The 25506-nt window shown below is 36.8% G+C and overlaps 1 protein-coding gene across 1 annotated transcript in view; it reads right to left on the reverse strand.

Moving 5' to 3' along the window:
* Positions 1-24187, reverse strand: part of LOC148274724 (uncharacterized) — a 38071-nt gene extending 13884 nt beyond the window's left edge. Inside the window, exons 1-7 of the mRNA XM_088236742.1 lie at positions 24181-24187; positions 21906-21944; positions 19655-19834; positions 14025-14173; positions 13270-13367; positions 10954-11069; positions 9596-9687 (exon numbers count right to left, since the gene is read on the reverse strand). Coding sequence (XP_088092868.1) covers positions 9596-9687; positions 10954-11069; positions 13270-13367; positions 14025-14173; positions 19655-19834; positions 21906-21944; positions 24181-24187 — 681 coding nt within the window. The remainder of the gene's footprint in view (positions 1-9595; positions 9688-10953; positions 11070-13269; positions 13368-14024; positions 14174-19654; positions 19835-21905; positions 21945-24180) is intronic.
* Positions 24188-25506: the final 1319 nt, after the last annotated feature.

Here is a 25506-nt window from a genome sequence, read left to right on the forward strand (position 1 = left end):
TCACGTTTTTTTATTTTTTTATTTTTAAATAAGCAAAAAAATATAATTAGTTAATTAGTCTATTTACAAATAAAAAAACTAAAAAGACAAATGAACTCCCTCATTTTTTGTACAAAAATGGTAAAATAAAAGAAAGTAGATTTATAAAGTATAAAAAATAATTTACCGAACAGTGATAATAATACAAACATTTATATTTTAAAATACGTTGAATTGCAGAGTTCTCCTGGTAGATTTTTTCATATTTTCTACAGGATAAAAGAAAAAAAAATTAAATATAATAAAACAATAGGAAAAACAAAGCGTTAAAAATACATTAAAACTCCAATTATCCAGATCAATGAGAGCCAGATTTAATTGCTTTTGAAATAATACAATAAATTGGATTCAATAATTAAATTTTAATTAAATTAAAAACCTCTCTCAATTTGGAAGGAAAACTGATGTTTTTTTACGATATTTGAGTTTGTCCAAATGTTTGTAGGCGAAAGACTGGATTCCAGACAGTAAAACCAACTGGTCCCAGATGAAGTTTAAAAATTGGAAAATTGTTTTCAGGCGTCGCCTAGTATGTGAAAAATTTTAGTCAGATGAATCTCTTCACAACAATAAAGGTTTCAGCTCTTTAACTTCACTTAAATCAATAGATGGAAGAATTGAAAAAATATGGATGTTCAAACATAGGCAAAATGGTGAATGTTACAGTGTGTAAAGTGGCCACTTAAACCAGCCAATGACAGGTCATAAGCCCTGTAAATGCCTAGACTTCCATATTCCCTTCTTTAAGGTATTCTCTATCCCTGTTGTAATTTGTTAATTTATATTTTTTTATTAAAAAAAAAAATCTGTGTGTTCTATTTTGGTCAATTCTGATGGCCATTTTCAACGAGTTGTAAATAACTCACAATTAGAAAATAGATATTAAGTTGTGGCAGAGTGGGGCACGAACCTCGGGCGTTTGATCCACGAGTCCATGACACTAGCCACGGGACCACAGCCACAAATCATTCTCAAAAGAAAATATGGAATAGGCATTTACAGGGTATATGACCTGTCGGCCTCGTGGTGTAATGGTCAGCGCGTTTGCCCACCGTGCAAGAGATCTCGGGTTCGATTCCCGACATGTTTATTTTAAAGGGTGTTTTTACACTAGAATATTTCAGTCCCTGGACAGGTACCTGAAGCGTAAGACTGGTCATCTTACCTTCATGTAACAAAAATGATCAAGAAACGCTGCGATTGGTGTACCAATGTAGTGACCTATGCACCATTAGGTGCGGTAGGGAATGATGATGATGATGACCTGTCGTTGCCTGGTTTAAGTGGCCACATTACACACTGTGTACCATTCTGCCGCTTGTGTTGTAACATCCACATTTCCTCAACTCTTCCATCTGTCGACTTTTGCGAAGTAAAAGAGCTGAAACCTTTATCATGTGGGTGAGATTCATCCGGCTGAACGGATTCACCTACTAGACAACGCCTGAAAACATTTTTTTAATTTGTGTTGCAACAAATTTAGATCTAAACAACTCCTTAGGGAAAAAATCCAGCCTGTCTTGAAAACATTTTGATATACTCGAAACATTGTTAAAAACTTCTCCTATATTTTTTTTTTTTATATAACGATCCGAATGTTCGGAAATCCGGATGACTGGAGTTCGGAAAAGCGGAGTTCAACCGTATATGTTTTTAAAATATTATGTATGCAGATTTAAGCTTCAGATAAGATATACTTTGGTGTTATTTATATGCTAAATAAATGAGTTAAGGGAAATAAAACACAGTATTTTAAACTAAACATCACAAAACATGGTATAAAATTTTCATACAATAATACTCAGGTGTATAATAAAAAACAATAAGTATTTGATTTGTTATATTCTTGTTTTATTATGAAATACATGTGTCTACTAACACGTTCGCGGTTATGCCGTGTTTCAATCGGAAGCAAAATATTCAAAAAAAATAATTTAGTTATGACATGTGTCCATGAGTGGATTTCATGAGAATAAAAGATCTCTTTTGTGGCCCCAAGAGTGTACAAGGTCCTGGATGAACATATTAAGTTCTCTAAAACGACGGCCATTTTCAGGAGAAATATGCAAGTTTGGATTTTGTCTAAGGGAAGAGACCATTGCAGGAGACTGCTGCGATATTGCATAGATTTATACATTATTAAGCGTGTCCAGATGTTTGTGACAATTTATGTTATTGTTACAACTATTTATTTTTAATATTCTTCGATGATGTACATGCTTCCACTTTACATTACGATGTATTCAAAATCTAAACAGAGCTCTTAGCTCTCTCATTGTGTTAGGGATACGTGATTATTTTTTGTAACATAAATTAATAAATAAACTTGGAAGAAATATTGATTCAAAGCAATAACATGCTAACTTGGAAGAAATACTAATTCGTAGCAATAACTTGCTAACTTGGAATAAATATTGATTCACAGAAATAACGTGCCAACTGGGAAGAAATATGATTTCATAGCAATAACTTGCCAACTTGGAATAAATATTGATTCATAGCAATAACTTGCCAACTTGAAAGAAATATTGATTTACAGAAATAACTTGCCAACTTCGAAGAAGTATTGATTCATAGCAATAACTTGCCAACTTGGAAGAAATATTGAGTCATGGCAATAACTTGCCAACTAGGAAGAAATATTGATTCATTGAAATAACATGCCATCTTGAAAGGAGTATCGATTCATAGAAATAACATGCCATCTTGAAAGGAGTATCGATTCAGAGCAATATTCATTCATTAGAATATTGATTCATAGCAATAACTTGCCAACTTGGAAGAAATATTGATTCATAGCAATAACTTGCCAACTTGGAAGAAATATCAATTCATAGTATTAGCTTGCTAGCTTAGAAGAAATGTTGATTCACAACAATAACTTGCCAACTAGGAAGAAATATTGATTCATAGCAATAACTTGCCGACTTGGAAAAAATATTGATTTACAGAAATAACTTGCCAACTTGGAAGAAATATTGATTCATAGCAATAACTTGTCAACTGGGAAGAAACATTAATTCATAGCAATAACTTGCCAACTTGGAAGAAATATTAATTCATAGCAATGACTTGCCAACTTGGACAAATTTTTAAGATTTGTATTCTTTCACAAAATTTCTTGCAATAATTCAAGTACAAGTAAAATTAGTATTTAGATTAGTATTAGTAGTCTCTAGATTTACCGTGTTTGACTTTTAACCGAAAAATGTTGACTTTTTAATAAATTATAAAAATAGAAAAACCGACAAATAACTACGTTAGACAAAGATGAACAAGAATTAATGTCAATAATCTTTACATTAATAAATAAATAATAATAAATTAATGTCCGTGAACGTGCTAAGAAAAATAATTGAAGAAAATTTTTTACCATGTTTTCACTATTTTTTTATCTTCATACAACACAAAACAAATGCAAACAATTATTAACACAGAAGCCTTTTGTTTGTTAGCGACAATTTAGCGATGCAACATATATTTTATTAGATGCGATTCAATATAAAATTATGGTTGAGTAATTATGTAAAGACAATGCGGTGTGTTTAAAATATATTAAAACCCGTATTAGTAAAAAACAATAAGATTCACAGATGAGTATTTTGTTACTTCATATGCACTTTCTACTCTATAGAGCAGCGGCGAACGGTGATTTTGTTTACAGGTAAGCTACAAAAAATGTTTATAAATATGTACCCACATAGTATGTAAACTGCTATTTTTTCTGTGGTTCTGTGTGATACAACAATATCTCTCATCTATGCAATCAACTCAACCGACGATGACGAGACTAGACCGCTGCGCACGTGCAAACCACGAGCCCACTGTTTGATATCGCATGATCGGCCCATTTCACACCACGGAAAAAATCTACACGGAATGATAAAATACAATACGGTAGATCGATATTTATTGTTTTACATTTATTTATTTATTTATTTAATGCCTGGCAAACGCAATAACCAGTACACCATGAGCCCGACTAATCTCCAGTCGATTTCCTTTTGCAGGATGTTTACCCGAGAGTACTTGCTAAATTTAAATAATGATTTTAATAAAATTATCATTAAAATTTATTTTGTCAAGTTTTACAATATTATTTGAATCGGGTTGTGGTCCCGTGGCTAGTTTTGCGGACTCACGGATCAAAGGTCCGAGGTTTGAACCATATTCTACCATAACTTGATTTACATTTTCTAATAGTGAGTTATTTACAACTCGTTAAAAATGATCACCAAAATTGAAATATTTTGGATAAATTATAAAAACGCTAATGTTTTTTTATTTTTTAAAATTGTATATTAACCGAAACGTTTTTATAGATATTTTTATTAAAACATTAACTATGGAGTTTCATAAAAAAATATATATTCTATAATTTTACCGTGCCGTTTAGATTAAGATGATTTGTGTGAAATAGGCTATTTTCCGTCGAATATCACGCGGCTGGTTTGTTTATTTAGAAATTCTTGTAATAATGAACAGACTTTAGCTATATTTCTCAATATTTTTATACAAAACTTTTAAAAAAAATACCACAGTAAATTCAGTAGACATAATTTTTCCCATTACAATTAATTATTAATTAATTAATTAAAATGTCAACTGGTCAATTTGTTCTAAAAATGAATAATGCCAAAAACGGCCACGTCGTGCGCCGCGCCACGTGACCTGCGATATGACTGCGCGAAAGTAATGGTGGTTATATATCAACTGTATCATCTCAAAGAAAAATAGCCCTTAGGAAACAATGTTCGAAATACTGTTTACCAAATCGAGAATCTTGAAATAATTTGAGTAATCTGCAAGCTTACTTTAGGAGGAAATAACCGCAAGTGGATTTGAGGTGTTAAAAATATAGCATACTTATTTGTATGAAGAAATAAGCCGGAATAATAGGCTAGTTTCTTGGCTCTCTGCTGGCGCTGGGGGCGCTATGTAAATATATATATATTTTATTTTTATTTTAAAATAAAATAAAATAAAAATAAAATATATATATATTTTTTAAGGAAAATAAAAATGGTGGCTACGATTTATAAGAAATAATAATTATTTGTTCGTTGTTCTGTAAATAAAATTACTATAAAACATTACAATGAATAGTCAATAAAATGGTAAGCTGCGCATAATCGCTTATATGGACGATTCGCCCCTACCATAGAGTACGCACTTGCGTTACTTTCTACTCCATAGAGTACACACTTGCATTACTTTCTGATATATGGTGGATATATTATATACTATTTATTTAGTGCTCGATTTAAACGAGTGTTTGTCAATGCTTCTTTCTTTTTTCTTTAAATGTATTAAACTATTCTTTTATTGTAATATTTAAACCTTATAAATTGTATACATGGACAATGTCCGTTAATAAATAAATAAATAAATAAATATATAACTCTGTCTCATTTATCTACAATGATGGATGAATGTGGTATATGCGTACATTACAATGATAACTAGCTAAGTATTTGTGTTGAATGTTCTAGACTAGGCGGTGGAGCGTAAATATAAACGCAATGTAATGTTGCATGATACTGTGAATGTAAACTTAACCGCATCCTAAACACAGATGTTTTTCAAAAATGTTTTGAGTATGTCAAAATGTTTGCAGACTGGCAGAATTTCCTCCCTAGGAAGTTATTTAGAATTAACTCTATTGCAACAGAGAGGGAAAACATTTTTGAGAAGGGAATATGGAAGTCTAGGCATTTACAGGGCTTATGACCTGTCATTGGTAAACGGGGAACGGGCCTGCTGTGGAGTTCAGACAACGCATCGCTCCCCTACAACCAAGAAGCGGTAGAAAAACGCCTCTACTCGTTGGAAATAAAATTTAAAAAGAACCCGGTACTTGAAGTTGCGTACCGGGCTAAAATCAGCGAGTATGAGGAAAAGGGATACGCCGTTGAGTTATCCAGGGAAGAAGAGGCGCGAGAAAACACAAGGAAATGGTTCCTGCCTCATTTTTCGGGATGCAATCCGAACAAGGTTGGGAAAATTCGGGTTGTGTTCGACGCGGCGAGCCCTCACAGAGGTGTGTGCCTCAACGACCACTTACTGACGGGACCGGACTTGCTCACGTCACTAGTGGGGGACATACAGAGGTTCCGAGAGGGTGGCGTAGCTATTGCCGCCGATATAAAGGAGATGTTTCTCCGCATAAAGATGACACGATGTCACAATTGTTTTTGTGGCGTCGAAAACCGAACGAAGCAGTGAGGACCTTCGCTTTCACATCCATGATGTTCGGAGCCAGGTGTTCTCCGAGCAGCGCCCAGTACGTAAGAGACCGCGTGGCCGCGGCGAATGCTGAATCATTCCCGGAGGCAGCGCGGGCTGTACATGAGAAAATGTACATGGACGATTATTTGGACGCCGTGGACTCGACTGCGGAGGCTGCAAAATTGGTGAAAGACGTCACGGCCCTCCTGCCGACGGGGGGCTTTGAAATGACGGGATGGGCGTCAAACAACGCCGAGGCATTGTGCTCGGTCCGCGACGAGGATCGAGCCAAGACGGCTATCATCATTGGCGAGGCCGCCACTACGGAAAGAGTACTAGGCGTGCGGTGTGACCGGTACGCAGACTATTTAGTATTCAAATGTAACCAAGAGGGCGGTGACGAACCTGAATGGCCTACAAAGAGGCAGATGTTGGGAGCCGTCATGAGGGTCTTCGATCCAATGGGATTTATTGGATGCATAACAGTGAGGGCTAAAATACTGTTACAAGCCGTGTGGCGGTCGAACATACAATGGGACGAGGCTTTAAACTAGAACACGTGCAGAGATGGCGCGAATGGCGGCAGTTACTAGCCGAAAGTAACTGCGCAATACCGAGGTGTTGTATCAACAGGAAGGCGGAAGAAATAACCATGCACGTCTTCAGCGACGCCTCGGAACAAGCTTGCTGTGCGGTGGCATATTTTGTGCACAGGGCGGGCACTAACTTTATTATGAGCAAATGTAAAGTAGCGCCGCTAAAGCCTTTATCGATACCTCGAACTACAGGCGGCGCTACTCGCCGCGCGGTTAGCGGCGAGTATAAAGAGGGAAAGCCGCATGAAAATTAAAAGAACTATATTCTGGACGGACTCGAGCACGGTTCTATCCTGGATACGCACAGACCCGTTGAAGTATTCAACGTTCGTAGCGAACCGACTCGGGGAGATCGATGAAATCGCCGGAATAAACGGTCGGCGCTGGGTACCGACAAAACAAAACCCGGCGGACATCGGAACCTGAGATACGCAGCCACCCGATCTGTCTTCGAACGGCGTGTGGTTCCAGGGCCCAGATTTCCTCTCCCGGCCGGAGAGTGGATGGCCTCAGGAAAGAGGGACAATCTCGCCTCCTGAAGACGCGCTGGAGATAAGACCACCGCGTCACTTTGTAGGGCATTACCACACGACGACAGGACTCCCGGACGTATCCCGCTTTTCATCGTGGGTACGACTTATAGCCGAAGAAATATGGGTGCGCCTGTCACAGAGGCGTGCCTTCGGCAAAGAAATAGAATGCCTACAACGGGGAGAGGCCCTACCGCCCGGAGGACGGCTACGCGCTGTCACGCCGTTTATTGATGGAAGCGGCATACTGCGTATGGGAACCAGACTACAAAGGATAGATGCCCAGAACGTGAATGCCCCGCCAATACTGGACGGCGGGGACGAATATTGCGGACTGATGATAAGTTACCAGCACGCAGCATCAGGACATCCAGAAACGGAGCGCACGATAAGCGACATCAGGTCGGGCTGCTTTGTTGCGCGCCTCCGTACGACGCTGCGAGGGATCATCAGGAGCTGCCGGGCGCGCCGCATGCTGAGATGCATTCCGAAGCCGCCACTGATGGGACAGCTGCCGGCGGCCAGGCTGGCTAGCGGGGAGCGGCCGTTCACTCACTGCGGCCTCGATTTCTTCGGCCCGATGACCGTGACACTGGGACGGCGCACTGAGAAAGGGTACGGTGCGCTCTTCACGTGCATGACGACGCGGGCGGTGCATATGGAGTTGGCATACTCTCTATCCGCGGACTCGGCTATAATGGCTCTAAGAAGGATGGCCGCCAGGGGTGGTCACCCCGCGGTATTGTACACAGATAACGGTACAAATTTCCACGGTTACAGAACTAGAGACATGAAAGACACGAAAGATATGGAGACACAAATGATACGATGATGCGAAAGATGCAGAGATATGATAACCGAAATGAGCCGAATGAGCAAAAGACACATTCGTTCAATTGAACTACTTAAAAGATTCGGTCACTTTGGTGATGCAGATCAAGTGACACGTATCCTCTCGGTGACAGGGTCTTACCCACGTCTACTGTCAACCTCATGGCTGTTGGTGTTGCCCTTCACACTGTGTTTAGGACGCCGCAGTGTTATGTGATAATATTGCTAATATGAATGAGCGGGTGTATACTATTGATGATATTAACGATACACGAGTTACAATGAGATGATTTAGATTATTCTAGACTATACTATGTGGGTGATCGTACGCAGATGTCAATTACGTCAGTGCTGTGTGATCTTGCTTATGTAAATGAATGTGTGGGGTGTATACTATTGATGATATGGACAATACATACATTACAATGAGATGATTTAGATTATTCTAGACTATACTATGTGGGTGATCGTACGCAGATGTCAATTACGTCAGTGTTGTGTGATCTTGCTTATATAAATGAATGTGTGGGGTGTTTACTATTGATGATATGGACAATACATACATTACAATGAGAGGATTTAGATTATTCTAGACTATACTATGTGGGTGATCGTACGCAGATGTCAATTACGTCAGTGTTGTGTGATCTTGCTTATATAAATGAATGTGTGGGGTGTTTACTATTGATGATATGGACAATACATACATTACAATGAGAGGATTTAGATTATTCTAGACTATACTATGTGGGTGATCGTACGCAGAGGTCAATTACGTCAGTGTTGTGTGATCTTGCTTATGTAAATGAATGTGTGGGGTGTATACTATTGATGATATGGACAATACATACATTACAATGAGAGGATTTAGATTATTCTAGACTATACTATGTGGGTGATCGTACGCAGATGTCAATTACGTCAGTGTTGTGTGATCTTGCTTATATAAATGAATGTGTGGGGTGTATACTATTGATGATATGGACAATACATACATTACAATGAGAGGATTTAGATTATTCTAGACTATACTATGTGGGTGATCGTACGCAGATGTCAATTACGTCAGTGTTGTGTGATCTTGCTTATATAAATGAATGTGTGGGGTGTATACTATTGATGATATGGACAATACATACATTACAATGAGAGGATTTAGATTATTCTAGACTATACTATGTGGGTGATCGTACGCAGATGTCAATTACGTCAGTGCTGTGTGATCTTGCTTGTGTAAATGAATGTGTGGGGTGTAAACTATTGATGATATGGACAATACATACATTACAATGAGAGGATTTAGATTATTCTAGACTATACTATGTGGGTGATCGTACGCGGTGACAATTAGGTGGGTGTTGCGCTACGCACCATTTCGCTAGTGAGACAGTTGATGGCCAGTTCGACGGCGGGAGAGGGGGGGGCTCTTCTCGCGCCGGTTGCTAAGCGAGCGGGAGTCGAACCTGGGAAAAAACTCAGATTATTTCACATTCAGTAAGTCGTGGACGGCAAATTTAGAATCAACGTGTGAAATGAAATATTTAGAACAACCAGTTTGTTTCAAGCAAATTTTTTCTCGGATTTCTTAGGTAATAAATATAATATTTCAACGGTAAGTCGTAGCGACGTGAAATTTGGAATCGACTTTTCTTAAACAACCATACTTTTTTCAAGTCAATGTTTTGAAAAGATTTTAAAAAGTATTTTCTAAATTAATATGGATATTGTAGAGAAATAATTTCATACATAACTTTAAATACAAAAATATATCTTCACAAAAACATGACATTTTTGGCTTTGAAAATTATTGTGACATCAAGATTCGTGACAATGTTCTATTTAAATTTAAACGGTCACAAACAAAGTTTAAAATTAAACCGAATTGTGACGTATTATGGGCGTGGCCAATGTAATGAACTGTTTTTGCGGGAATTCAAAATTATAAAATAAAGAATATTTTTTTTGCTAACAAGTAAAAAAAAAATTTTTTTCAATCAACAGTATTTCATACACTCTTATTATTTTAAAATAGAAAAAAAATGAGATATTTTCTTATTGTAACAACTTCACGTAGCCAAAGAAAAATAGCATATTGAGTTTATTTTAAAGAAATATGTACATCCTATCGCTAAGGAGCACTGAATCCGAGTGATCTACTATCGCCTTCTTGCCGTTCACCGCGTTCCACGTGGCTCCGCCTACTCTTAAATCATATGACTGGCGCTGTAGCGACATCTATTGAGTAGCGAGTGTCACTACTTCACTTCATTAATTTATTTAATTTATTTTGTTTATTTGATTTATTTAACTTATTTTACTTATTTGACTTATTTTACTTTTTTTTATTTTTTTATTTATTTTATAAATTTTATGAATTTAATTTATTTAATTAATTTAAATTTTGTTTTTATTTATTTTATTTATTTTATTTGTTTTGTTTATTTGATATTGCATATAAAAAACAAATGATTACGCTGCTGTCAAGCAAGGTGTTTACTCAATTCGCAGTGTCCTGTAAGGGGGTTACCCCACCAATTGGTCGATCGACAGTTCCTACAACACCAAATTGATGGATGTTGTGTCGACCGGAATTTGTCGATCAGCCAAAGCTACCACAAGGGAGAGCTCTAATGATAACCCTCACTCGGTTTTGGCCGAGCTTCATCAGGTCGAAAGCAAGCCTTTGCGAGTTCCCCTTTATGAGTCCCGTCGCTCGGTGGAATACTCACCTTGGTCTCCACTAGAGCTGGACTCTGTGAAGCTCGGGGTGCCCTCGGTCCACGTGGGAGTTGAGCCCTCCGTAGAGGCGGGGGGCGTCCAGCAAATGCCGCGCACATCTCCGCAGCTGAGAACAATAACATCAACATTTTTGAGAAGGGAATAATGAAGTCCAGGAATATGACATGTCATCGGCTGGTTTAAGTTATCCCTTTAAACAATGTGTAACATATTTACCTTTCTGCCTACGTTTAACACGTTTGTGTTTATGACGGCTATAGCCTATAACGTTAGTCCAAAGACATTGGTAGTAAAAAGACAGGCTATAGTCTATGTGAAACTGTAATTATATCGACCCTATTCGGGTCAGAAGCTTAACCTAAAATTATGGGAAAACCGGTTTCATTCTCAGAGTAATAATAGGAAATATTTACTTTTTTTTTTTTAATTTTTAAAGTAATAAAGATCTATGAAATACGGCCCAGTAAATTTTTTTTTTTTTTTGTTAGTAGCATGAAAAATATTATTAAATTTGTAATTTTGGATTCCCGCAAAAGCGGTCGTTCCATTGGCCACGCCCCTAATACATCGCGATTCATGTTTATTTGTTCCTGAACATTCAAATTTGTTTAGAACATTGTTAGGGATATTGACGTCACAACTATCAAGGGCAAACATGCCGCGTTTTTCTAGTGACGTATTTAAAAAAATAAATATACATGAAAATATTTATACACAATATACATTTTGATTTTGAATTAATTATTCTAAATCCATTTCGTATATATAGTATGTGATATTTCCCTATTCTCTAAAGAAGCACTTAAGCTCTATTGCATAGAACAAAAGCCTTCATAATATTTAAAAGGTGTAAGTGCAAAAGTAATATTTTGAGTTATAACGTTTTTTAGTATTTAACAACTTTGTGCACATAAAAAACAGGGTATCTGGTTACGCCACATTTACTCTATGTGTGTATATCACATTTAATAGGTTGAGGCGTTTAAATTTATTTGCTACCAACTGGGCCCTGGTTAAGATGTTGCAATGCCTACCGCGGGTACCAATATTGTCCCGGCCCCATAATAACAACTGAACTGTCATTGTGTGTGCATGTGCCTTGATATCCTCAACGCGATCGCGATATTATTTTTATAAGTAAGTATAAGATATTTTTGCGATCAATACACTGTGTCGCGTAATCACATATAATATTCAAGAAACCACGTCAAGTGCCCCTCCTTCCTGACCACAGGATCTGATCTGATCCTGAATGCCGCGAGAGAAGTTCCAAACAATAAAGTGCCAGAACCCCAGCACAGGGTAGGCAATTGCATTCATTGTATTAGGGTTCGGTGGCAAAGTAGATAAAAATAACGCATCACGCGAAACGGACCAATTTGAGCGTTTATCTGCTAACAAGCAAGTGGCGCGATCAGTATCGTTTTTCGTACTGAAATTATGTTTAACTGCTCATTTGAATTGGGTTATGGTCCTAAAGTTCCTCATTCCAAACAATGAGGTGGCAGAACCCCAGTACAAGGTAGGTAATTGCATTAATTGTATTAGGGTTCTGTGGCAAAGTAGATAAAGATAACGCATTCCGCGAACCAGACCAATTCGAGCGTTTATCTGCTAACAGGCAAGTGACGCGATCAGTATCGTTTTTCGTACTGAAATATATTTTTTACTGCTCATTTGAATCGGGTTTTGGTCCTGAAGTTCCTCATTACTATTTTTTTTAAGTACCTACCCTATGACGAGGGAGCTCGTCTTGACTGGGATTTTCAAAATATTTTTTTTACGGTTTTGTGTGTAACGGCTATTTGCTTGAGCCGTGTATCTATTGGGCCTGCCACACACTCGACGAGTGGCACGAGAAGTAGCGAGGAAAGGAGGTAGAGACGTAGTGTGGCAACATTACTTGTCATGCCGCACGTCATGCTCCTCGTCGTGCCCAACGCTCTCTATTTTGTCGGTTTCTGAGCGCGAGTCAAAGGACCGGCAATATAAGCGCGAGTGGCTGGCCACATAATCGCGCGGTCGCAGTACGCATCGAGCGGTCACACAAGACGCGCGCGTCATTTTTAAATGATGTATATTTCTTTGTATGACAATGATATAATTAGCTATACAAAAAATGCATAGCGCGCACGCTGCCACAGTTGCATAGTCCACTGAATAGAAAGACAAATGACAAGTGCGATTAATTGCGCGAGTAGAGCAGTGTGTGGGCGGAGAGGGCAACATCGGGCGAGATGGCGGCAGCGCGAGGAGCAAAGTGATGAGCAGCGCAAGGAGCATAGTGTGGCGGGGCTAATTAATACCTTGAGTTTCCTGCTGCTATGGACGATGCGCTGCTCGCTGTGAGAACAGAACAAGTTGAGGTGGCCGCGGGTGTCATAATGGAACCGTCTCCCTTCCCCTAAAATGCATAATACACAAATTAATAAATTCCTAAGATTTTCGATTCCCGATTTACAATTCCCCCTAAGGCGTAGTCTGGTAAAAGGCACGCAAAATGAGGAAGCCATACGATTTTGCCATTTCAAAGTGATTTTTTTTGCTTTAATCGCACAATAAAAAAATAATAAAACATTAATTAGATAAAAACAATAATTTTTAAAGGTTTTATGTAACTAAAATATAATTACGTTTTAGAACGGCAGATTACGCCATTTCAAATTAAGACTAAACTTAGGTATCTGTGATCTCAATAAAGACTAAGTATTGAACTAAAATTTGTTGCAATAATTTGAAGATAATAAATTGAACATGAAAGTGGCCGAAGCAAAATCTATTTTTTTTATTTTTTGAAAAGAAATACAAGCATTTGAAATCACATACATTTTTTTGTGAAATTTTTCTACGTAAAATTATGCCTTCGGTAATACTTCAAAAAAATTATATTTATTGAAATATTTTAGTTAAAACCCTTTTTTGTAGAATTATATTCCCTTTTGTTTTAAAGAAGATAATTCTAGATGTAATATTCAATTTAAAACAATATCTTATTTACGATTTTATTACCTTCATACCTGCCCTTACCGGTACCGTATAATGCTAAAAATGGTCATCTCACCTTCCGTACGCTGGCTGAGCTGCTGGTTGTCGAGTTAGAGTCAGTGCGCGCAGAACCGGCCGCCCGGTGCTGGTTCCGGGAGCGGCCTCCGGGGGTCAGGGCGTCCTCGAAGGGCGGCGGCGGCGTGTTGCTGCAGCTCGGGGGAGGCCCTACAAGGAGGCACGGGCTACAGGGACTAGCGATACGGCCTAGCCAGTAGGAGGCAACTTTAGGATGACTCGTCCTAGGTCAGAGGTTCCCAAGGCCGGACATAAGAGCCGCTTTTGGGGTGACTCACGCGGTCCGTCCATAGATTAAATGGAACTAATGCTTTCCTTTAAATTTGACCCCTAAATAATCAATATTTTTTATTTAATAAAATCAGCTATAAGTTAATGAATCTTTTTATTAACTACAGCGAATATTTTTTTATAAGCTTGTTGTTAATCGTAGCAATCTGAGATGGGTTCGATGATCATTCATTAATAACTCCTAAAAAATTTCAGCATGCCCACACACAACCTTACGGCTGCGCGGTTATGCGCGGACTGAAGTAAAATGTAAAATACACTGCACTTCATCTAATTTTGGGATATGGAACTGATAAGTCTTTTTCCTATAAGGCGGTCGCCCAGTGCTGAATTCACGTCAATTCAAGTCCGCGCATGCGCAAATTGAGTACTTTAGTATCTCTGTGGAAGCAATTCAAACAAATCAATCCACGTTTATTCTTCATATATTTTGACGGTTTTATAACAAATTTAGCACTTAAATCGATTGACACAATGGTATAACAATATGAAACTATGAAATATAACTATTTTTTGCTGAAATTTTGGCTTTAAAAAATATTTTTAGCTTATTTCAAAGCGCTCAATTCGAATTTCTGTGTTCGTAGTAGGCACATATTTTACCTATGTACTTAGTACCAATTGACTGCTTCCCTATTCTTAAACCTCACCGCACGCCTCCAGCAAGCGATACAGCACAGCCAATTAAGGGACGCTTTTGAGATAACACACTCTATGTAAGATAGTTTTGAAAAGAGAAATACTTTTTTTTTAAAGGAATAACCCGCTTAGCCTTTATTTTAGAGGCTTATTAGCAGGTAGGAAAGGAGGTTATGAAAATACACCACAACACCCAGACCAACTTAGAAAAGAATCATTCTTTAATTTTTTTCTTGCAACTGGCGGGAATCGAACCCGCGAGGCCAGTTTTACAGTTGGCCATCTAACCAACTGCGCCACGGCACCTGTCTGTTACCTGCAATATCTTCTTGTCAATATAAGGCGCTTTTACGATGGCACAAAGACTCCCTCGACATAACTAAAAACCGTTTCAAAGTTTTTTTTTTGTCAAAAATCGAGGAAGTCCATAATCATTCAATTAACACTACTTCCCATTGCTCGGTACTGCCGCCGTGTGATACAACCTAGTCTATAAAGGGGGAGTTTTATATTAACACACCCTAGGCCAGAGGTCAGAGGTACCCAAAGACGGCCCTGATCAAATCATTGCTTTAAAATACTGATTGCAAAAATTAAGAGAACCTCTGCTCTAGGTTATAAATGAGAAAATATCATATTTTATGTACACAATATTGGAATAACTAATGAACGAATAAGCTTAATTACTGTAAATGGACAGGATGTGAAGCAAACCATATTTCTGGCTTATAAATAGCGTTAAATCGTCAATTCTTAAATGTAAATTACAATATTAGTGTATTTATTAAAAAAAACTATTTTTAATTACATTATTATTCAATTATTTAACACATTTTATGCGGGAAAGGTAGTTCTACCCGCGCGCCCAACCGGTGCTTCGGCGGGAAAGGTAGAAATACCAGCTAAGCCGGCTTCACTTTAAAGGCGGGAAAGATAGATCTACTCCATTATTTCGTCCGAGTATTTGATGTCAAATCTTCAAGGCTTCAAATTACACACGCACATCTATAAAAAGTACGATAAGCTGTCGTTTCATTTACGTACATACGAGGGCGGATTGATAATGAAGCTACCTAGCGCTAGATGGCAGTACAAACGCAAAAAACATTTATTTTTTCCAAATTGCGATCTGTCAAACGGCAGCTGTTAAAATGTCACCCAAATTCATCGATTAGTTTATTGGTTGTAGTCGTTTGAAGTAAACAACTTTTGTGTTTGTTGAAAAATTTAAAAAAGCAAATTTCCTGCAGTGATTATACACTATTATTTGAAAGGGAAAACGGCGAAAGAGACAAAAGAAAAGCTCGATAAACATTACGGTGAGTCTGCTCCGTCAGATTACATGGTCAAATATTGGATTGCTGATTTAAGCAGGAAAAAGATTCAGCTCAAACGAAAAAGTGATTACCGAAACTAACGCGTATTTTGAGCGGTTCCCGAAATCGTATTATTCAGATGGTATAAAAAAAAGTTGGAATATCGTCTTACTAAGTGTGTCGAAGTAAAAGGAGACTGTGTAGAGAATTAAATGGTTTATGAAAAAAAAGTTTTTTTCCTACTTAGGTAGCTTCATTTTTAATCCGCCCTCGTACAGACTCTTGCACAACTCTTATGAGAAACATGACAGCTTGTGCGCAAGATGATGTGTTTAGTCAATGAGTTGATAAAGTATATCTATCTTCTTTTCACAAATTTTTATTACATGATTGGTGAGCAGAATGGTGACATTTTCGGATTGCATTTGTTACCAGATGGATTGCTCTTTGTTCGTCGTTCGGCGAACGGAAATAAAGGCAAATACCTACATATTTTATTTTCGGACTTTGACAGATTTGACTTTTGCTCTTATCTCTATATGGTGAGTGCGTATTCAAAATTTCATTAAAAATAACATATATTTTAGGAGATAAAGCGATTCTTATAGAAGTAATAATTATTTGATTTTTCGCTGATTTTTGCTTACTGCGTTAGCCAGTTACATTGTAGCGAAGCCCGAATAAAATGTGTTAATATAAATTCATCAAAGCCAATAGTTCAAAAAAGTTCCAATAATAAATATTTGCATTCTTAGGATTTAGATTCTAATCTTGAGACCGTTCTCACCGATAGAAAGTGGGAAACATATTGTGGTAGAGCGGGCTTCGAACCTCGGACCTCTGATTCGCGAGTCCGCTACCCTACCACGAGAACACAACTCGTTTTTTAAACATATGTCTTTTTTTCAAAATATAATTTCAAGAAACATTACTTTTCTTTCCAGTTTTGATATAAAGCGAAAAGCCTTATAAAAATGTTCCAAGTAAAAAAAAATATATATTTCAAAATAACTCTTAAAATTACATAACAAAAATATTCAGTAAGAAATTACTACGATTACTCACCATTGATTCCAATTTTAAAAATATGCCTCAATCAAGATTAAGCATTGAAAAATATATAGATTTACACATAATTTCACATATTACTTGTAACAATAAAAATTATACAAAAATATATTAATATGACATTAAAATAAAAAATATATGTTTTTTTTTCTAAAGCACGACTCGTACGAGGGTTGACTGATATGACCTGACCTGCTTCGAGTTGACCAGTCGAGCTGATGGGAAAACTATTTCTCATCCCCTTCGAAATAGGTCAGGGGTGGAACGTATCAATCAACCCTCGTATCTTATTTTTAGTTTGAAACAACTCAAATATAATCTTCTATATCTATCTCCATTCGAATCGGCTGTTGCGTGGTTTGATTTCTGGTGTTTTTCTGAGTGGACGCAACGCTTGCGGGCGGGTCGAATTTTCGACAATCGGGCATGTCTCGCCGCGAGTTCTCCGTCAAAGAGAACCTTTTGACCTTGTCTAAGACGCTTCCCGGGTGAATATTCGCGGTCGTCGAATCGCCGACTTGCATATCAGGCCGGTGGTGAAACTGCTCAGATTTTACGGTGCGAGGAAGGGAAAATGATTTTACTTCCATTGCGGCCTTGTCGAACTCCTTCGTGAGCCCCGTCACTTTGTTTTTGGAGATTTTTAATGAATTCTTGGAACTCCTGACGCTCCCGTGTTCAGAATCTGTCTCGAACTGCTTCAACTGTTTCTGAAACCAGTTGATTTTGGTCTTAGCAGCACTAGCACACACATCGCTCTGGCTATCATTTTTAACATGTTCTTCGGAATAGGTCTTGATTTCGAAGCGCGCTGAAGATATAGAAGCGTTTGTATCGCCGGGTGCCAAGGGCGCTAACCTTTTAATTTTCCTTTTTAATTTGATTGGGAATTTCTTCGTGATTTCTCCGAGAACGCTCGGCGGTCGGCTGCCTCCGCTGAGCTGAGAATCGTCCCATTTCTCGTCGAATTTTTTCAAACGTTTCGCTGCGGATTTTCGATCGCCGGTTGGTTCTTTTCCACATTCGTTGTTTGGGCGCCGTTTCGAGAAACGATGGAAGTTGCCCATGACGGTTTTGTAAACGCGCGTCCCCGCTGAATCTGGGGTTCTTGTATTGCGAATTTCCGCACTAGACTCGAAAAGAACGTCTGGTTCGATTATACTCGGGATCGGAGACTTGCGACATTCAGATTGAACACTTCTAGGAGATATGGAATCAAGATTGTCTTTTGGTTTATTTTTCATAAATTTTCCCATTCCAAAAGCTGCTTTGGTAGAAGACAGACTGTCCGTACTTAGATTTTCTCGAATACCTTCATTTGTGTTGAACGTCTGCATCGTACCGGTTTGCTTCATTAAATTATTATCTTTTCCCGGGTACAAAAACGATTTATTGGGCGTTGGAATTTTTCTTGTATCGTAATCTTTCCATTTATCATCAGACGCTCCTTTTGCGCAAATATTAGTACTTTTAGAAGTATTTTTAATACATTTTCTGCCAGCATCTTTAAAATCTGAATCCGTGAAACGAAAACTAAAATCTCTTTCAAAGCTATTTGTCGAAGAATTACTTTCGTCATCAGATACATTGGAAATATTTTCAGGAAGCTCTCGCACATAATCTTCGATCTTTTTCGCAGTTACATTTGATGGTAGACAGAATCCTGGATTCGGATCCGTTTTAATCGAAAGACTTTTATCTGTTTTCAGAAAAAAGTTATTATCGGTGCTAATTGTTGCTGCGTTATCATTTCTCTTGACTGCGATGAAATTTCTCCTTGGAGGTTTTTGAATAACTGGAAGATTGTTAACAGAGACATTTTGGATGGGACTAAGATGTACGTCAACAGTTTCCAAGCGTTTATCACAAACTTCGCGATTCACCGGCTTTAAGGCACGAAACCCCATTTGCAACTCGGCACCGTTCAACTTTTTCAGGATAGGTACACATGGTTCATTCACGTTTGAAAATGATGTGACAGACTCGTTTGTTTTTGCAAATTCATTTGTTTTTATGACAACACCAGTGAATTCATTTGTTTTTGAAACAACACTACCAAATTCAATTGTTTTTGTGACAACACCACCGAATTCATTTGTTTTTGTGACAAAACCACCAAATTCATTTGTTTTTGTTTTCATTGCAAAATTGTCAGATTCATCTTCATTTTGCAATAGCGCGATAAAAGCAGCATCGTCTTCATCGTCAGAATCATCTCCCCTTGCCCAAATATCTTTCTTCCTTCCAAACGCGGGCCCGAAATCAGATTTGAATCCGAATCGCCGATCTACATCGAAGCCTTGGAATGAGTATTCACCTTTTTGAGACGCGGCCGACGTCGCTCCTCCGCCCCGTTTCACCTTGGGGGAACCTCGCGGGGGAACCGGGGGCGGGACCTTTTGCTTCGGGCCTCCTTTTAACACGGCGGGATAGGGCAGACGAACCTCGCCGGTAGCTTGCTTGCTATTTTCCGGACCCTCCTTATCCGTAGGACTCGCTGATGTATCAAATAAAATCGTCGAAAAACAAAATACGTTTTGTTTATTAATATTTTATTTAAAATTTATACAAGTTATTGTGGCGTATAATTGGCAGACAAATTGTTAGAATTGGCACGTATATATGTGGATAAATGCGAGACAGAGGTATACAAATACATTTAAAATGATTAATTTTCGGATTAGATTGTTGTTTTCAACGCAGGTACAAAGTCAGAAGTCGTTTGGCAATATAGATCGATATTTTCGGTATTGATGTTTTTTCGATACAGCTTGTAAGTGTCATTTTGTAGATTGTTTGATATGTATGAAAACGAGTCCAATAAAATATTTCAAAACGCAACGTCGGCGATGCGAAGATCGTGTTTTATTTTCGTCAATTTCGCAAATCATTTCGTAAGATGCAAAAGAACAAAGCAATGGATGGATGTGATAGTAAATTTGAACAGTTGTTATGACATTGTAATAAATAATGGGTGGTTAATACATACAGTAAGAGTAAAGACAACCAAATGCAATGGCAGCATGAAAGAAGAAAAACACGACAATATAATGTAAGCAACATATCAATAGTACAATGAGAAAGTTTAGTGCTATTTTTTTCTGCTCAAGTTGGTAGTCGGCATTGAACAGAAAAGCTAGTTTTTATTTTGGCAACGGGCTTTGTTGTTCTGGTGCGAATTCCTGTCGTCTTTCTCGATCAGCATGTTTCAACCATAGAATTAAGAATAGTCCAGAAACCGCATACGCACGTCAAACAGAAGGCGAATCAACTACTCATAAATGAGTAGGTTTACGTTTTGACCCATTAGTTTCTTTGTAGACATCGCTCAGTACGCAACTCCTGATTCGAATTTAACCATGCCGTGCTGTGTCCTTTTAAAGTGTAGAAATACTGCTAGGATCTTAAAGAAACAGGATGCAATCACATTTCGTGTATAATTATCAAATGAATCTGTTTGTCACAAATGCAATACTTAAAAATTGAATTATTTTTCCATCTGTCAGATTGTCGAAGAAACAAAATGAACATTTCGTTAGTGTTGCCAGAGTGGTAAATTTTTTTACCTTACTTGGCTCATATAATAAGAGAAATAATGAAAATTGAACCTCGGATTAAACAACGCCGTGGTGGACATTATCTTCAAAACATAAAATATTATTCAACATGATATAAAAATATCTGTTTTATGTAAAATAAAATTTGTTTTTTATTTTAAGTTCAAAGTTCATTAATTCAATTACTCTTATTAAATGATCCTTTACTTATCTACTCCTTTGTGTCAGTCAATGTTCCCGCGTGCACAATAAAATTTAAGAGAATAAAAAGATTGCTTTTTTTTTACCTTATATTTGTGTTATGGTTATGTTCTTCGCGATCTGGCAATATGGTGACTTCAAGTATGCGCGCGGCGAAAGTGTGTCTAAGTGGGGGAATTATTGGACACAGTCCGATGTACTAAAATATGATTCTACGCTCCCTTCTGGACTATTCTTAATTCTATGGTTTAATGTGAACAATTGCCGTTTCAAAACAAATTGATGTGGACATTGCCGTTTTCGGACAAATTGATGTGGATAATTACTGTTTTCAAACAAGTTAATGTGGACAATTGCTGTTTCAAAACAAATTGATGTGGACAGTGCCGTTATCAAACAAATTGATGTGGACAATTGCTGTTTTCACAAAAAACACCGTATTTTTAACACTGAATTTTAGATACCTATAATTTTTAAGAAATTTGGAAAGAACGATTATTTGAATTCAAAGACGGAGAAAAATAAATCCAATCCAATCAAATGAAAAAAATTAAAATCTACATGCGATATTTTCAGAACGAGGTCTTCAATTTCATTTCGCACTAATCTTCCTCATTGTCAACAATATCGATAAAAAATATATTAAATGGCTTTTCTAAATATAAATACAAAATAGCATTTTTCTCGGTTGATATGCCACACGTCAGGTGCGGCAAAATGCATGGGAAACCGATACAAAAGTTCAGAAATAAAGAACACTTTGGCTCGGTTGACACCGGGAGAGTTAAGATAATTGTTTGACTTCCTCACCTGTCTTGTTGGCGCTCATTCCACTCGAACTTGCGGCTCCTGAAAAGACCAACAGATGGCAGCGTGATGAGTGAAGAAATATTTAACCAGCGGAGACTCAAACCAAAATAAATACATTTTAATCATTATCATCATTCCCTTACGCACCTAATGGTGCATAGGGCACTGCATTAGTACATCAATCGCAGCGTATTGTGATATTTTTATTGTAACATAAAGAAAAGAAAGGAGGTACCGTCCAGGGACTATGAAATATTCTGGTGTTAAAGCACCCTTTCAAATAAATATTTCATATCAACTATGTCGGGAATCGAACCCGAGACCTCTCGCATGGTAGGCGAACGCGCTGATTATTGCACTACGAGACCATTTTTATAGTTATTATGAAAATAAAACTTTGTTATTAGTATTACACAATTTTTATTATTTTACATGAACACTACTGCAGTTTCAGGAGAGCACTCCTCCCATCGACTGACTGATAAAACTGTTTTATATCACCCGTCGATGGGAGGAGTGCTCTCCCGAAACTGTAGTAGTGTTCTAGTAAAATAATAAAATTTTTGTAACACTACAGTATTTCCAAGCGTTTATTTAACTTTTGACACATGGGCGCCTATAAAGTTCCGTAATTATTGACAGGCAACCATAGACCGAAAAATGCAATACTTCATGTTTTTTTCATTACGATAGTGAAGCGACATGTTCTTTTGCTCCGATATTTATCGATATCGATGTTTATTGAGCCTACTTATGCAACGAGGATTATACAAGTTGATTTTTTTCATGAAAAAATATAAAATGTGAATTAAATTAAAACCGGATATTAAAAAAAAAAAATTCTATCGAAAGCCACAGTATTTTTATTCACTTAATAATGAATACGACTAATTTACATGAGATATAAATGTCTAACTGATTCAATATTGTGAAAATATCAAATATTTATTAAAAAATACTTATCGATTGTCTATGGCCAAAACTAATTTGACAGTTCGTCAGAATATATTGAATTTTAATGGCGCCGTGGTCGCTGTCATTTATTATTGTCGCCGACAAACTGACAGTGTCGCGACACAAAATTTCTCAATTTACATTACGACAATAAAATAGTCCTATGCATATTTGGGTTTTCTGTAGCTCCTGCACCCAATGACAAACTCCAATTAAGGAATTTATCGAGACTGTATTTAAAGTTTCTTTTGTAAAGAAATGATGTATTTTTTGCAATATTTTTTATTGAATGAAGACTTTAAAAAAAAAAGTTTTACCACAGCGCTTTCGTAATATAAACTCTGCTTTAAACGTCTGGGTATGTTTATAAACTACAAAATGTTGAGATTAAAACTTTTTCATAAATAAAGTCGATTTTTATGAGAAATCGATTCGGTAACGCATTAGGACATCCCTAATCGATACATAATCGAGCTGTCAAAAGTTAAATAAATGGTTGGATAGAGTATAATAAAAAAGTTTTATTTTCATAATAATTTATAATGAAGTGTTACGAAGTGAATAGCGATTGGCGCCTTATCATATTAATATTTTGATCGAATAATTGTGCAACATATTTCGAGTATGTCCAAATGCTCGCAGACTGGGTGGGTTTCCTCCCTAGGATAAAGGTTTCAGCTCTTTTACTTCACAAAAGTCAACAGATGGAAGAGTTGAGGAAATGTGGATGTTCAAACATGGGCAGAATGGCGTATGTTACAGTGCGTAAAGTGGCTACGTAAACCAGCCAATGACAGGTCATAAGCCCTGTAAATGCCTAGACTTCCATATTCCCTTCTCAAAAATGTTTTCCCTCTGCTGAAATAAATTTAAATAATTGTGCGTTCACAAAAATCATAATTATTTTTATATAAATTGGTAATTTAATTTTTTTTTTTTTAAATTCCATTATTTAATCTGAGGCGTAGCTGGCTGGCTCATTAAGTCAAACAAAAAAGTATACAGATTAAATTATAAACAATATTTCTTAAATATTTTGTCTGAATTGTATGGTATTGAGCTCTCGTAGGCTGACAGCGTCGTAGCTAGGGTCATGAGCGCCCCTGGTAAGATTAGAATTTTGAAGAGAAAGATAAAAGAAGGCTGTGGGTCTGCAAAGAGCGTCAGCCAGCGTGGCCAACCCCTAGCTGCAACGCTGTAGGCTAGTGCTAAAATAAGGTTTTTGTTCACAAAAACTGGATTCAACCCCCTAGGGAGCTGTTATAATTAACGTATTACATTAAGAGATTGAAAGACTTGCGTTTTGTAAAGGGTGGATTACCTGACATTTTAGATTGTAAACGGTTAGAATGAACTAATTTTACTTTTTTTAAAACATGAAATAATCTACTTTCGTATTTTGTAAAGAGAGAAAGCGACCTACGTTTTTTATTTTAAAGGGATAGAATGACCAATTTTTAATTCGGACCAAATTTTTTCATTGTAAAGGGATCAAATATACTAGTTTTTATTTTGATAAGAGATAAAATGAACGTAGTTATGCAGAAAGCAGCCAGTCCACATTTTTGAAAAAATTAGATATTTATGTTATTGGGTACAGTAAGGTCAATTATATGTTCTGCTTAAAACAGCCAGACCGCTTTCATACAACAACAAAAAACTGTATTAACCATCTTCTGAAAATGGTGTCGATCACGAAAACGACATTTCTTAATTTGCAGCAAATACACACAATACTAGAAAAATCCTACGGGACTTTAAAAATCACTAAAACTGGTCAAAAACATAATTAAATTCTTGTTTGTAATATAAAAAAAAACTAATGTGTTCATTATTTATCATTTGCAAAGTCAAAAACATTTCAACTGTTGTGTAGATTTAATTATTCACTCTTTTCACAAATATTATATTATCTCAGTTTGACTTTTCTATGGCTGGCTGCTTTCAGCATAACAACGTGCAAATGATCTAGGTGCTGTTTGCTTTGTTAAGAAATAGAATGGTCTAATTTTCATTTTATAGGGAGATGAAATAAATAACTGTTTATTTTATAGACACAATGACTTTCTTTTTTAATTTTGAAGAGACAGAATGACCTACTTTTTTATTGTTAAGGGACAGAATGAACTAATTTTTATTTTGATAAGAGATATAATGATCTGGGTACTTTTTACTTTGTAGAAAGATGGAACCACCTAATTTTCATTTTACAAAAAGATGGAATGACCTACTGTTTGTTTTGTAGAGAGGTCGAATGATTAACTTCTTTAATTTTAAATGGTTAGAATGTTCTACTTTTTTATTCGTAAAGAAACGGCATGATCTACTTTTTTATTGTAAAGGGACAGAATTAACTAATTTTTATTTTGATAAGAGATATAATGATCTAGGTACTTTTTACTTTGTAGAAAGATGGAACCACTTAATTTTCATTTTACAAAAATATGGAATGACCTACTGTAATTTTGTAGAGAGGTGGAATGAATAACTTCTTTAATTTTAAAGTTAGAATGTTCTACTTTTTATTCGTAAAGAAACGGCATGACCTACTTTTTTATTGTAAAGGGACAGAATGAACAAAATTTTTTTTTGATGAGAGATATAATGATCTAGGTACTTTTTACTTTGTAGAAAGATGGAACCACTT

This window comes from Micrasema longulum, unplaced genomic scaffold (assembly GCF_059751315.1).
Source record: "Micrasema longulum isolate JH-2025_06_02 unplaced genomic scaffold, ASM5975131v1 h1tg001600l, whole genome shotgun sequence".
In the NCBI taxonomy this organism is placed as follows: Eukaryota; Metazoa; Arthropoda; class Insecta; order Trichoptera; family Brachycentridae; genus Micrasema; species Micrasema longulum.